We start from the raw sequence: 13911 nt of genomic DNA, 5'->3' as shown, positions 1-13911 counted from the left end.
CTCAAATTTTTCTAAAAAACAAATCCACTCAAATCAATCAAATAAATAATTCGATCGAATTCTTTGTTATTTGTAATTAATATAATTAATGATTATTATAACAGTCGGAATGACATGGGCCCAGCTGGGGGAAGTTGCCCAGAACAGAGTCCACTGGCGTGAGATGGTTGCGGCCCTATGCTCCTAAGGAGTCAACAGGAATAATAATAATAATAATAATAATAATAATAATAATAATAATAATAAATATAATTATCATTAAATTATTGCTAAATAGTTAAATAATTGAGTTGATTATATTAATTAAAGATAGATTTTAAAAGAATTAAAAAAATTTATTTTAATAATCAATTTTTGGGGTTGAATTGAATCAAATAGGGAAACTGAGGCTTGGAGAAAAAAGTGTGAAAGTCAGGATTAAAACCCAGGTCATAATCAGAGGATCAGACTCAGGGCAGGAAGGGACTCTGAGAGGCATTCATTCAATCTCTATTTTTGTAGATGGTGTAACTGGTGCAAGGGGTTGAGTAACTTGCCCACTACTCCTTTTTCACCATACCACAATGATTTCCTTGTGACAAACTGAGAAGCAGGTGCTTTTTTATCCCTGGCTTACAGATGGGGGAATATAGTCTCAGGGACATTTAAAAGACTTCGCCCAGGTCACCTGCTAGGGAATGCCCATTCGAGGCCAGAAGCCCAGAAGTCCTGACTTCAGAGCTCATTTTATTATACCAGCTATAATCAAACACAGCCTGGCATGAATTATGTGACGTTTGCCACACAGAAAGTTGGCATGACTAACAGACGAATTAAGTAGCCTCTTGTATCTATTCAAATCAGTTTATCTCTGTTCTCAGGATGAGAAAGAAGCAGGAAAAATAAAAACTGCCATCGCTCGCTCATCTGCCCTGGAAGGCTGTCCCGAGAGTCACTTCTGTTGCTCCCCCTTCCGCAAAGGGAATACAGTTCTAAGGGGAGGAGGAAGAAGTGGTCGTGGATGTGGTTTATCGCTCTGGAACAGAGCCAAGTGAACTACCCACCCGAAGGCCTTCATTAGTATTGTAGCTGAGATCTAGGGAGGAAGACTAAAAAAAAAGAAAATCAGCCTTGTACGCTAAGAGAAAAGGCTGCTTCTGCTCCCCATCGCTAGAGCCTTTCGGGTTAAGGTTAGGTAATGACTTGTCATACTCCGTATAGGGTCCTTACAATTTGGAGATTCTCTATTTCTAGAATTCTGATGGTGGTTCCATAAGCATTTATTATGTGCCTACTGTGTGCCAGGCACTCTGCTAAGCATGAATGTGCCAACATTCATAGAAAGCAAATATTTTTTAGGGATAATTTAATAAAAATAATAATGGGAAGCATTTATAACTCTTGAAGGTTTACAAAGTGCTTTAACATAGTTGATTTCATTTTTAAAAAATAGGCAGTATGGTACAGCAGGAAGAGCACTGAATTTGGAATCTAAGGATGGCCTCTGACGCTGAGTGACCTTGGATAAGTAACATGGCTATCCTGGACCTCTGTTCTTTCCTGTAAAAAGATGGGATTAGACTGAGGTCTCAGTTTCATCATGTGTAAAATGCGGGAGTTGGATTAGAGGGCCTCCAAAGTCCTTTCCAGCTATTTCTATCAGGCTCTCAAGCCATGATTAAAATGATTCACATTGGTATTTTAAAATATTGTCCCCAGAGGGCAGCTGGGTAGCTCAGTGGATGGAGAGTCAGGCCTAGAGACAGGAGATGCTAGGTTCAAATCTGGCCTCAGACACTTCCTGGGCAAGTCACTTGACCCCCATTGCCTACCCCTTACCACTCTTCTGCTTTGGAGCCAATACACGGTATTGACTCCAAGACGGAAGGGAAGAGTTAAAAAAAACTATTGTTCCCAAACAAAGTAAAATCTAGTCTTTGTAAAAACTGATTCCTGGCTGGGAGGATGTGACCCACCTCAATATCTTTGCTTCTTGCAACTTCCTCGAAATTCTCTTGCTGCTCCAAAGTTTTGTCCACTTTATCATCTGTCATGCAGAAGCAACGTAAGGAAGATTCCAAAGGATCATTCATTTTGGCAAACACCACAAACTTGGCCATGTATGGGACACATATTAATTCCCTGTAGAGCTGGGAAGCTAATCCAACGGTTTCCATAACTTGATGGCAATCCGCAAGCCAAAACCTGAATGAGTCAAATAAGAGAGCCACAGAAATGGGTCAGTAAAGAGAGAGTCTGCTCTTGGAAAATCTCCCCGTGCTTTTAAAATTGGGAAAATATAACAGACGATTCTAGAAAATTATTGTGCACCATGGTCAAACGCCAACTTGATCATTAAGGGGACAGAAAGGAAGCTATGTTGAATCAAACATGGATCCTTCTTCCCAAGTATTCTCCATAAAGAAAAGCTATGGATTCCTTCTCTCTTTTCTCTCCAACAGAATCTCTTCCCATTACAGAGAACTATAATAATTCTTCTGTTCTACCTACACCTTCTATATTTGGTTTCTGAAATCATCTTTTTGGAATGCATAAGGTTGAGGGTTTTTTTCTTTGCTTTTTTTTTTTTTTTCCTTTTGGTCTCCTAGGACATGTGTTAACAGTGGCTCCTGTCAAGAATATTCAGAACCAGGGCAGCTGGGGAGCTCAGTGGATTGAGAGTCAGGCCTAGAGATGGGAGGTCCTACGTTCAAAGCTGGCTTCAGACACTTCCCAGCTGGGTGACCCTGGGCAAGTCACTTGATCCCCATGGCCCACCCTTACCACTCTTCTACCTAAGAGCCGATACACAGAAGTTAAGGGTTTTAAAAAAAAGAATATTCAGAACTTTGGAATGAGACCTCCTGAGCTAAAAGTTAAAATCACTATTTACTATCACATATCATAACCACACCGCATAGAGCTCTCCCCTACAGACCCTTTCCTTTACAAAGATGGTAGCCATACAAGGATTTAATAATATTACCCACTGACGGGGGCCCAAACTCAGAGCTTTCAGACACTCTGCATCCATCCATCCATCCATCTATCTTTCTTTCTATCAATCAATTTGTCTCTCTTTTCTTCCCTCCTTTCCTCCCTCCCTCCTTCCCCTGTTTGCTTGCTTCCTTCCTTCCTTCCTTTCTTCTTCCTGATTTGTTATATTAAAATTCCAGGTACTTCTCCTCTTTTACTTCTCTCCACACTAGAGAAGGCGTCATTTAACAAAAAGATCTATTTACATATAAAACCCTACATGCATTTTCCTACCTGGCTGAAACATTGGTCGTAAAAGAGACGGAGTCCTTTATGAATGTCAGTGGTGTGGTTCCCGTGATGTCCTCCCACTGCGCAGGCGATGTTCCTCCTGAAAGGATGAATGGCAGAGACTTTAGCTTTGCTACAGGGGAGAGGGTGTATAAAATATTCCAAGTGCAATAGTTAACTATAGTTAACTTGAAGTTTTCATTCGTCCTTGATTCCTGTCTTCCTCCTGCTATCCCATGAGGACAAAGGAGTTATCTGAGGACCCTAAAATTGCCAGAGGAAGCTGTTGCTCCTGCCTCAAATCCCTCAGGGAAGCCCTCGTCTTACTGTAGCCAGCCCACTGCAATCTCCTTATTATTCGAGAACGTGAGAGTGGCTTTCGGACCAGGACTGGAAAGAAAACAACAATCCCTCTTATAAATGATTTGAGCATTGAGCAAGCTAGGTGGTACAATAGATAAGAGTGTTGGATGTGGAATCACAAAGACCTGAGTTCAAATCCACCCTTGGATACCCATTAGCCAACATGACTCTGGGTTAATTTACCTAATCTCTGCCTGCCTCAGTTTCCTCCTCTGCACAATGGGGTCAATAAGAGCACCCAACTTCCAGGGTTGTTATGAGTAAAAGAGAAGGTAATAATGGTCAAGTGCCTTATAAGCCTTAATGTGTGATATAAATGGTAGCTATTATTATTGTTATTTTTGTGGATGTTGCTATTAATTGGTAACTCCACTGTGATCGGAGTAAATGATGAAATCCTGGATTGACCATGTGACGTCCAGACAAAATGCTTTCCCCAGGACACTGTTTACTTTACAGAGATAGTAGCTGCCTGAAAATCCTAATGTTGCGCAGTCTCTGAGCGCAGATCTCAATGTTCTCACCCAACAGAACGACAATAGGAGGGGAGAGGTGAGAGAGTGCAAAGCGGAAGCCCAATGAGGAGGTTCTCTTTCCATTACGGCAGAGTGCAGAAGACGAGAAAACCCTTTCCTCATTGGGATCCGAGATCCAGAACTCAGAACCGGAAGGTCTGGAGGTTGTCTAGTCCAGACTCAGGATGTGGTAACTGAGGACATGAAGGCGGCAGGAAAGGAAGCAACTTGACTAAGGTCATCCGGGTAGACTCGACTCCTGGTCCTCTGATTCCAAATCCAGGACTTTTCCTAGTAGAACAATGGACTCCCTAACCACTAAGGGATACTGCCTCTCTTTCGGGACAGACCAGGGAAAATGAGCATCCAGAGACAACGGGTCCATCTGCTAATAACCGAAGCTAGTGGGTGAATCTGGGCCAACTCCTCACTCTTTAGATGAAGGATTTTAGGTCTAGACCTGGAGAGGCCCTCTGAGGCCACCTAATTCACCTTCTTTATTTTACAGATGAGGAAACAGAGATAGATAGACTAAGTGACTTGTTCAAGGTCACCCAGGCAGAAATCCTCAGAGCTGAGGTTTGGGCCAGGACTTCTGACTCTGAGATCCTATAAAAATGCAGAGGGAATGCCCAACAAGAGGACGGTATTGGCTGAATCAGACCTGTAATGCTACAAAGAAGGCGCAGGTTGGGTGTGTTGTCTCCTTTGTAGCCATTGGCTACGCCTTCTCCAGAGGGGGGAGGCACAGGAATGGTCATCGTTATTGGTTTATGGAATTTCCTTCTTCGTGGCTCCACGGTGACAATTGGGCTAAAAGTGGCTTTATTTCCAAGGATTTTTTTCACAATTTCTTCAGGAACAGGCTGAGCCTAGAGATAGAGAAAAGATATTATACCAATGAGGCAATTGTTAATCACAAAGTTTGTATCTTCCCTGGGGAGAAAGGATTACTTTTTAGTTGAATTTGGGGGGAGAGGAGGAGTTGATGTATGATTTTACAGCTAATGCAACTTGCTTTGCAATTTAAAGCCCTTACAGTTGTCGGGCACAATGATGGGTTAAGTGACTTGCCCAGAGTCATACAGTATGTAATTAAAAGAAAAAAAAAAACCATGAACCCAGGTCTTCTTGACTCTTCATCCATTATGCTACACGGCCTCTCTTTTGGCAAGAGATTAGAGAAAATTAGGTTGAACGCACAGAGACAATCGATGTATTTGCCAATTAAACCTAAACTAGTTAGCGAATCAGAAAAGCAGATAGTTTGAGAATGGGGGCAGAAAGGGTTTGTCCCATAGTTTCCGCAGCATGAAGAGCGAATGTGATACCGAAGCTTCCTAAGACACCTTTCGATGAAGGGTTTCGTGACTTTTAGGCCTTTGAAATATGCAGGAGCTCTCGGAGGTATCACAAGGACAAGTTTTACAAGTGGAAAAACTAAGTAAAGTAACTCAAGGCCACTCAGATTCTCAGGGGCTGAAATAGAATTCTGGTCGGCCAAATCAGTCCTCCGTCATCAGGCTTCGCTTCCTACTTTGGCAAAATCATTGTAAATATTCGATTCTGGGGCAGGGAAATGAAGCTTCTTATCAACGACAGTGTAAACGGAAGTGGTTTTCTTCCAACTTCTTGTTACTGAAGATCCCCCAAATTATTTATTGCCAGAAACTAAATCGATTATGCTCCCTCTCTTTGGAATTTGATCTGACTCACAAAACGAGTGGGGATAATTATTTTAAGAGTCGGTAAAAACTTGAAATACTTTGGTTAATTAATTTTCCTAACTAGGTTAAGAAGAAATCCTAGCTTCCTTGATCTGAAGACATACAAGAAAGGGAATTCGTGCCAATGAAGTCTTTCTAGAACCCGCCAGGCCAATGGCCAGTGCTTCTGTCATGGCCTACTAAAATGGACTCTGGGTTCGTTTTATCAAGGTTGTATCTAATTAAGCGTGTAAGTGTTGTTTCCCCAAGGAGGCAGCTGTGACTGTGTCCAGGACAACCAATCCCTCGACACCCCGGCCCAGGGTTAGTTACCTGGAGGCCCACTCGGATCCTTTTGGTCAAAGCCCCCTCAGGAAAGGATGCTTGAACCAGGGGCACAGTGGTGCTGCTCAAGATACCGCCTTCTGGGCCCATCTGATTGCTCTCCTGCTTGATCCGTGACACCACCGCAAAGTACTGGGGAAAGTCCTTCGTGATTATCCTGCAGATGCGCTTCTTTCCCAATTCTTCGGGGCTATCCAGCTCTGCAAGGAAAAAAGGTAGTGTCAGAGCTGGAAGAGTGCTTAGAGATCTTGAAAAAGAGCATCATCTCCAGGGATAAACCAGAGTGAACCTTCGTGGCTAATTCAATAGCCAAGAAGCCAGGGTACCACTGGAGACAAACTGCATCGATCTCTCACCCCTGCCTCATCCTGAGCCACTAAAAGGAAGGAAGAGGCAGCAGGAAGGTGCTTCATTTGGAGGCAGAGGATGTGAGGACAAACTCCAGCCCCATCACTTCATAGCCACAAAACCCTAGGCGAGTCACTTCATCCAGCACTCTTTTGGGGTGAGGGAGTTGATTAGTCACGTCCAGTGATCCCATTTGGGTTAGTTTTGGTAGAGCTGCTGGGGTCTTTTGCCAATTCTTTCTCTATTTCATTTTATAGATGTGGAAACTAAGGCAGACATAGTTACATGACTTGCCCAGGGTCACATAGTTAAGAAGTGTCTGTGGTTAGATCTGAACCCAGGACTTCCCACTAAGCCAACCAGATGCCCCTAAAGTCATATAATAATTATTAAGTATCAATGTAAAGATTTAAGCCAAAATCTTGCATCCCCAGTGCCTGATCTGATAGGCCTGTTGTAGGGACCAAAAGAGCATATAAAGCACTATCCAAATCCAGGGATCTCTGCACTTTACCGTACTGGTCCGTCCTTCTTTCCTCCTTCTAGCTCTCTTCCTTCCATTTTTGTCCCTTCGTCCTTTCTGTTCTGATCAGTCCAGACCCAAGACTTCTCCTTTCCCAAAAGAAACTGGGGACAAGTTTTTTCTTGTCCCACAGGAAATAGAAAAGCAAGAGCTGAATATTGGGGCGCCTTAGGAGTTCATCAGAAAGGGAAGCTGAGGGGGCAGCTGGGTAACTCAGTGGATTGAGGGCCAGACCTAGAGATGGGAGGTCCTGGGTTCAAATCTGGCCCCAGACACTTCCCAGCCATGTGACCGTGGGCAAGTCACTTGACCCCCCATTGCCTACCCTTACCACTCTTCTGCCTTGGAGTGAAGTATTGACTCCAAGAGGGAAGGTAAGGGCTTAAAACAAACAAACAAACAACCAAAGAAACAAATGAACGAATGAATGAATGAATGAATGAATGAATGAATGAATGAATGAATGAAAGAAAGAAAGGGAAGCTGACATCACATTTGGGCCAGAGGTAAAGGAAGAAGTCCCAGGAAAGGCTAAGTTCTGGAATGGGTAAATAAGAGGCAAAGGAGAGCCCGGTGTCAGATAGATTTATTAGAGTGAAAAAGGGGAAGCTGGCATGAGGGAGATAACCACGAAGCAAGTACGGGCATGAAGGAAAATGCTTCCCTGAACAGATGGAGAAGTGATGGTGAAATCTGTGATTAGAGGCTGACAGAAGGAATAAGGGCGATACCCAAGGGCTGCTGGGATGACCAACAGCCAGCTGGGGAGCAGAGCTGTCTGACAGGTGACCCACAACAATCCTGAGCGTGGCCCAAACCAGATTTGAAATAATTGGGAAATAGCAAAGTACATAGATATGTAATAAAACATAATTTAGATAATAACACCACGTTCTAGTTTGCCTTCATTTTTTGTCTCCTATTGAGTTGGAATGAGACCTCAATTTCTAAAACTCCCAAATTATGACATTAAATCATCAACATTAATTGTATAATTACAACATTATTGTATAATATATATATATATAAAACATATACAACATTAACTGTATAATAAAAAGGTAAAAGAGAATAAGTAAGAGGCAGCTTGGCTTAGTGGATAGAAGTCTGGCCTTAGAATTGGGAAGCCCTGTGTTCAAGTCCTGCCTTTGATCTTTATCCACAGTTTTGCTTTCCATGGTTTCAGTTATCCGCGGTCAACCACCAAGTTCCAAGTGGCAGCAGCCTACCTCAGGTGGTCTCTCCAGCTTTTACTTTTACTTTTTTCACATCCAGGCTGTTCTTTGTGGGGGCTGGGGGGCAGGAGGGGGTGGAGCTCTGAGGAGGAGCAGGAAGAGGGAAAAAGCACATTTACTGGGTCAGCAGATCTTCGCTTAGATCCAAGATTTCAGCCCCCTGTGGCAGGTCCTGGGACGGATCTCCTGTGGATAAGGGGATCCGCTATACTGCCATGTGACCCCAGACAGCTGGGGTCTTACTTAAAACTCTCAGTTTCACTGGAGTTACTGATCTGCACTGGTAGAGGGGATTCCCATGACAGGAGAGCCCCTTCACTGATGAAATCACGGCCTGAACATTCGAAATAAAATAAGACGGGTCAGGAATTAGGCTGTAAATATCAGCTACTGATTGCCCACCATGTACTAATTGTGCTTCACTTCATCAAGTCATCACAGACCCTTCGATAGGCTCATGCTTGCTCCTGTTTATATCCTCTCCCTCCCTCATAACAAAAGGGTACACTGGCTGGTTAAAACAAGATGAACAGAACAGCCCTCCTGGAAGCAGCTTCAGAGCGGCCAGTGTGGATGCAGGTGTGACCGGCCCTCAAAATCCAGTTCTGACATTGGGGGGCTACTTTCTGTCTTAGTTAGAATCAATACCAAGAATGGACTCCAAGACAGAACAGTGGTAAAGGCTAGGTGATGGCGATTAAGGGACTTCTCCAGGGTCACCTAGCTAGGAAGTGTCTGAGGACAGATTTGAACCCAGGAGCTCCTGACTCCAGGTCTGGCTCTCTATCTACTGAGCCACCCGGCTGCCCCTGAAACCAGACATTTCTAAAATCTGATGTTTACATGTGTGTTTATATCTGCTCATAAAACTATAAACACACACATATGTACATAAACAGCTAGGTGGTACAGGAGACCGAGGGTACAGGGGTACTACGAGAACAAGCTGTCTGTCTCGTTGGACTGTTCTTGGCCAACCATCCCAATAGCACAAGGTCTTCCGCGGTCATCTTTATATAAATTAGTCAGCAAACAGTTATGAAGGGCCACAAGGGTATGGGGTCCTCGGGGAGGCCGTGGGGGCCCCGAGACAAAACGGAACAAACCCTGCCTTCCAGGGGTGTGCATTTAATATATATTTCTGCCTCCAACCTCTCCCCTGCCTTCCCGTCCTGCTTCTCGCTGGGCATCGGCCCCTCCATGCCTGCTGCTGTCTCAAACCCAACGTGCCCTCAACAGAATTTGCCTCCCACATAAAACCTCCCAGTATCCCCACTGCTGTGGCTACCATCGGCATCTTCTCCGTCTCTCAGATTTGAGATCTCTGACTCTCTCTCCCCCGCCTCAATTCCTTCTCCCAGTGCAACCCGATGGACAATCTGACCCCAGGGCCACTCCTTCTGGCTTGGAACCAAAGAGGTGAAGAGGCTGTGGGCACTGATCTAGGCCAGCCCACACCCAAAGGGGAATCCTCATGACACAATGCTGGATGCCGGGAACAAGGCTGACTGTTCTCTGATCAGACTCTTCAGAGCTCTTCTGCTCCTTCTCCATTAGGTGGCATCACAGAGCTACGGATTTCCCGTCTCAGACAGACTATCAGGGATGCCCCTCGCTTGGGTCTATTCTTCTCTGGGAAACGACAGTCAAGGTCAAGCTCTAAGTGAACAGGCTGAGTGGTTAAAAAAACCCAACAAAGGAAAAACGCAGGAACAACAGAAAAACAAAGCCTGGCAACCTCTTCATGGGCTCTTTGCTCCGATAAGGTGCCCAGAAACTAAAAATATGGAACATCATTTAGATGCTCTCGCAGGGATGCTGAGGGAGCTGCATCAAAGCATTTCCTCATCCTTCCAGGGTACAAATGAGAGTATATTTCAGACTGAAGAAATTGGACAAACAGGTTACCCGACGGTCCCCATTATATTGATTTATAATCAATAAATAATTACATTTTAAAATTCAGTAAATCAAATAAATATTTTTAAAGTGCTCACTAGGAGCTGGCTCAGATCGAGATACAAATAAAAGAATGAAAAAATTCTTAACCTTGTGGAGTTAACAAAGCAGAGAGATGACCCTAATTAATGAGTTAATCAATTAACGCTGCTTCAAGTATTGTGCTTGGTGGAAGCTAGGAGGCTCGGAGGACTGAGATATAGACTTAGAGATGGGAGTTTGGCTGATGCGTTTCCTTTCAGAGGGGATGGAGTGCTGGGACACTTGACCTGTGTTTGTTTTACCTCTCACACATACTGGCTATGGGCACCTGGGCAAGGACCCCTAGACAACTGTTAAGACTATGAGTGATAGGGGCAGTGAGGTGGCTCAGTGGAGAGAGCCAGACCTGGAAATGGGAAGTCCTGGGATCAAATCTGACCATAGAGGCTGTGTGACCCTGGGTAAGTCACTTAACTTCCATTGCCAATACTTTACTTATCTTCTGCCTTGGAACCAATATATAGTATTGATTCCAAGAAGGAAGGTTATAGGGTTTTGAAATAATAATACTGTGCTAGGTATTGGCGAGACAGAAAATCTGCAGCACTCCTGCCTTCTGGAAGTGCACAGTCTCATCTGGTCCTGGCTTGACCGCCTGCTGTTAAGTGCATCCCCCAAGATGGAGGGAAATGTACAGTTGGTGATCATAACCAAATGTGAATAGACAAGCTCACTCCTAAAACAGAAGCGAATAGCGGAAGAGAGTAAAAACCAGAACCCAGGAAGATGCTGGGTGTAAGAGACATATCTGGGATAAAAAGGCACGCAAACAGTGAAAATTAAGGACGAGAGTAGAATCTATTATGCTTCACCTGAAGTCAAAAAAATAGGGATAGTGTTTGTGATCTCAGACAAAGCAAAAGTGACAAGAGACCCGCTTAAAGGAGATAATCAGAGAAAATAAGTTTGCTAAAAGGGACCCTAGCCAATGAAGCGACATAAAAACATGTCTAGCAGGTCTCTCGAATAAAGGCTTTTTTACTCAAATATATAAGGAATCAAATTAACAAAAATAAGAGCCATTCCCCAACTGATAAACAGAGTGAATAAGTCATTTTCAGAAAAAGACATCAAAGTTACGGTCATGAAAAAAATATTCTAAATCATTCTATTTTGGTTAGAGGAAGGCAAATGAAAACAGCTTGGAGAGACCCCCTGACACCTATCAGAAAAGACAACTGTGGGAGGGCATAAGGGAAAACGGGGGCATTAATGAACTGTTGGTTGATGGAGTAGCAAATGGGTCCAACCCTGGTGAAGAATAATGTGGAACTATGCCCAAAGGGCTATAAAGCTGCGCATACCAGTTGATCCAGCAATACCACTACTGGATCTCTATCCCAAAGAGGTCAAAGGAAAAAGAAAAGGGCCTGTCTGTATAAAAACATTTAGACCAGCCCTTTTTGTGGGGGCAAAGAACTGGAAATTGAGGCTAGGTTCACTGATTTTAGGGAATGCTGAATGAGTTGTGGCATATGATTGTGATGGAGTACTACTGTGCCCTGACAAATGATGGGGGTGATTTCATTAAAAAACATGGCAAAGTGGAGGCAGCTAAGTGGCTCAGTGGATTGAGAGGCAGCCTAGAGACTGAAGTCCTGGGTTCAAATTTGGCCTTACACTTCCTGGCTGGGTGACCCTGGGCAAGTCACTTAAGTCAAGTTGCCTTGCCCTTATTGCTCTTCTGCCTTGGGACCCATACACAGTATTGATTCCAAGAGAGAAGGTAAGGGTTCTAAAAATAAAAATTAAAAAAAAATGACAAAACCCATATGAATGAAAAGTGATGGGAATAACTGCAGTGTTTTAAGGAAAATCAAGTGTGGAAGTCTTGGCTCCCGTGATAATACAGCGATCCAAGACAATTCCATGGATTCAGGATGAAAAAATGCTGCCCACTCCAGAGAGAGACCTGATGAAGAACTCTTGAGTACAAATTGAAGTAAAATTTTCTCACTTTTTTTTTTTTTTTTTGCTTTAGCGAGTGATATCACTAATATGGAAATTTGCATGGTTTAGCTTGTATAATTGACATATTATTTGCTTTCTCAATGGCTGGGAGACTCGGGAGAGAATCTGGAACTAAAAATTTAAATTAATAATATTTAAAAATAATAAATTTTGGGAAAAAACACCTCCCCTTCAAGTGATTTTGGATTTCAGAGAGAGGATTTCTAACATTCGCGCTTAGGGTCTTGTGTCTCATCTCCTTTTCCCATCAAGGACAGATTTAACAAATCATATCTGAGGAGACTGCTCGGTGCCTATGTCTGGTGGCCACCATATTGACTGTCTTCTCAGCCTAGTGCCAAAGGCTTTGGTGAGGAAGAGCGAGCCAGGCTAGGTCTGCTGCCCTGCAGAAAAGCCCCTCCCGATACACGACGCCTCGGCTGGGACGACAAAGCCCAGGAGGCCAGTGCCGGCTGGGCTCCGTGTCGCTCGGTGGCCTCCCACTGCAGCCAAGCATGCCAGCCCTGCTGAGACATCATCGACACAGTCCTTGGCGTCTCCTGCCTGGGCTTGTTGCAGATACTCCCTGAATGTCCCTTTGTTTTGGAGACGAGGCTCTGTATTTAAGGTATGGAAATAATAGACACTCTTGCCTGGCTTTTAAAGCCCTTTACAACAGGGGCCCCCAAACCTGCCTGCCTGGCTCACTGGAGACGGGCTCTCCTGCCTCGGTTCCCCTCTCCAGCCAAGCTGGCTCTGTCGGTGTTCTTCCATACCACAGTGCTTTTCCCACCAGCATGCCTTTGCACTGGCCCATCTTTGTGCCTAGAGCGCCCTCCCTCCTTACCTCCGATGCCAGGTGCCTGACTAACTCCCTCCAGCTGCTGGTGGCCTTTCAGTTTCCCCCCCTATTTCGCCACCCTTCATTATTTGCCTTTATTCTCTTTCTCTTTATTCTGCCTCTTTCTGGTGGGAGCTGCTTCCTTCTTTGCCTTTATATAACCAGGGCTGAGCACACAGCAGAGGCTCGCTGGATTCTCAGACCTTTCCGGTAATCTGCCAAGCAGCAGGGCCAAGACTTGAGTGACAAATCCAGCGAGGCTGCTCGGCTGCTCCCCCGGCACTTTAAGCACACGAAGGTTTTCCTCGCGGTTCTAAGCAAGTTATCATTTCCATTTTACAGATGCAGAAACTGAGGCCCAAAGAAGCCAGAACCACCCCAAGGCTCGGTCACGCTTTTTCAGGGCATCTGCGTTAGGGAGGAGTCGGCCGGGGGACGCGGCTTACATTTCTTACAGTTCCGTGGAAGGGGTGACTTTGGGGGTCCCATCTTGGCTACGTATCAGAGGCTTTGTTGTCAAGAAGGGAAATGCCTGGATGCTTCGGTTAGGAACCGATGATTAAACGGAAGCCATTTCTGGGAAGGGATTGCTCTTTTATTCAGTCAACACTGACTAAGCCCCGGTCATGTTCCAGGCACTGCGCTAAATGTTAGCGGTACAAAAAGAAGCAAAAGACAGTCCCTGCCTTGGAACCAAAATGCTCGAGGATGTGCTGGTGGTGGGTCCAAACCTTTAAGCTTTTACCTTTGGCAAGGGCTTGGCTCCCCTTCCTGAGAGCCAAAGACAAGGGGAACCTTATTTATATATTCCCACTCAAAAAGGCTGCTCCAATGAGAT

The 13911-nt window shown here is 44.5% G+C and overlaps 1 protein-coding gene across 1 annotated transcript in view; it reads right to left on the bottom strand.

Moving 5' to 3' along the window:
- Nucleotides 1-13911, bottom strand: part of ANK3 (ankyrin 3) — a 95015-nt gene that overhangs the window by 41411 nt on the left and 39693 nt on the right. The window contains exons 7-11 of the mRNA XM_044660328.1: nt 6164-6375; nt 4789-4996; nt 3250-3346; nt 1956-2184; nt 1044-1075 (exon numbers count right to left, since the gene is read on the bottom strand). Coding sequence (XP_044516263.1) covers nt 1044-1075; nt 1956-2184; nt 3250-3346; nt 4789-4996; nt 6164-6375 — 778 coding nt within the window. The remainder of the gene's footprint in view (nt 1-1043; nt 1076-1955; nt 2185-3249; nt 3347-4788; nt 4997-6163; nt 6376-13911) is intronic.

Source organism: Gracilinanus agilis, chromosome 2, assembly GCF_016433145.1.
Source record: "Gracilinanus agilis isolate LMUSP501 chromosome 2, AgileGrace, whole genome shotgun sequence".
NCBI lineage: Eukaryota > Metazoa > Chordata > Mammalia > Didelphimorphia > Didelphidae > Gracilinanus > Gracilinanus agilis.
This window is presented reverse-complemented; position numbering and strand designations above follow the sequence as displayed.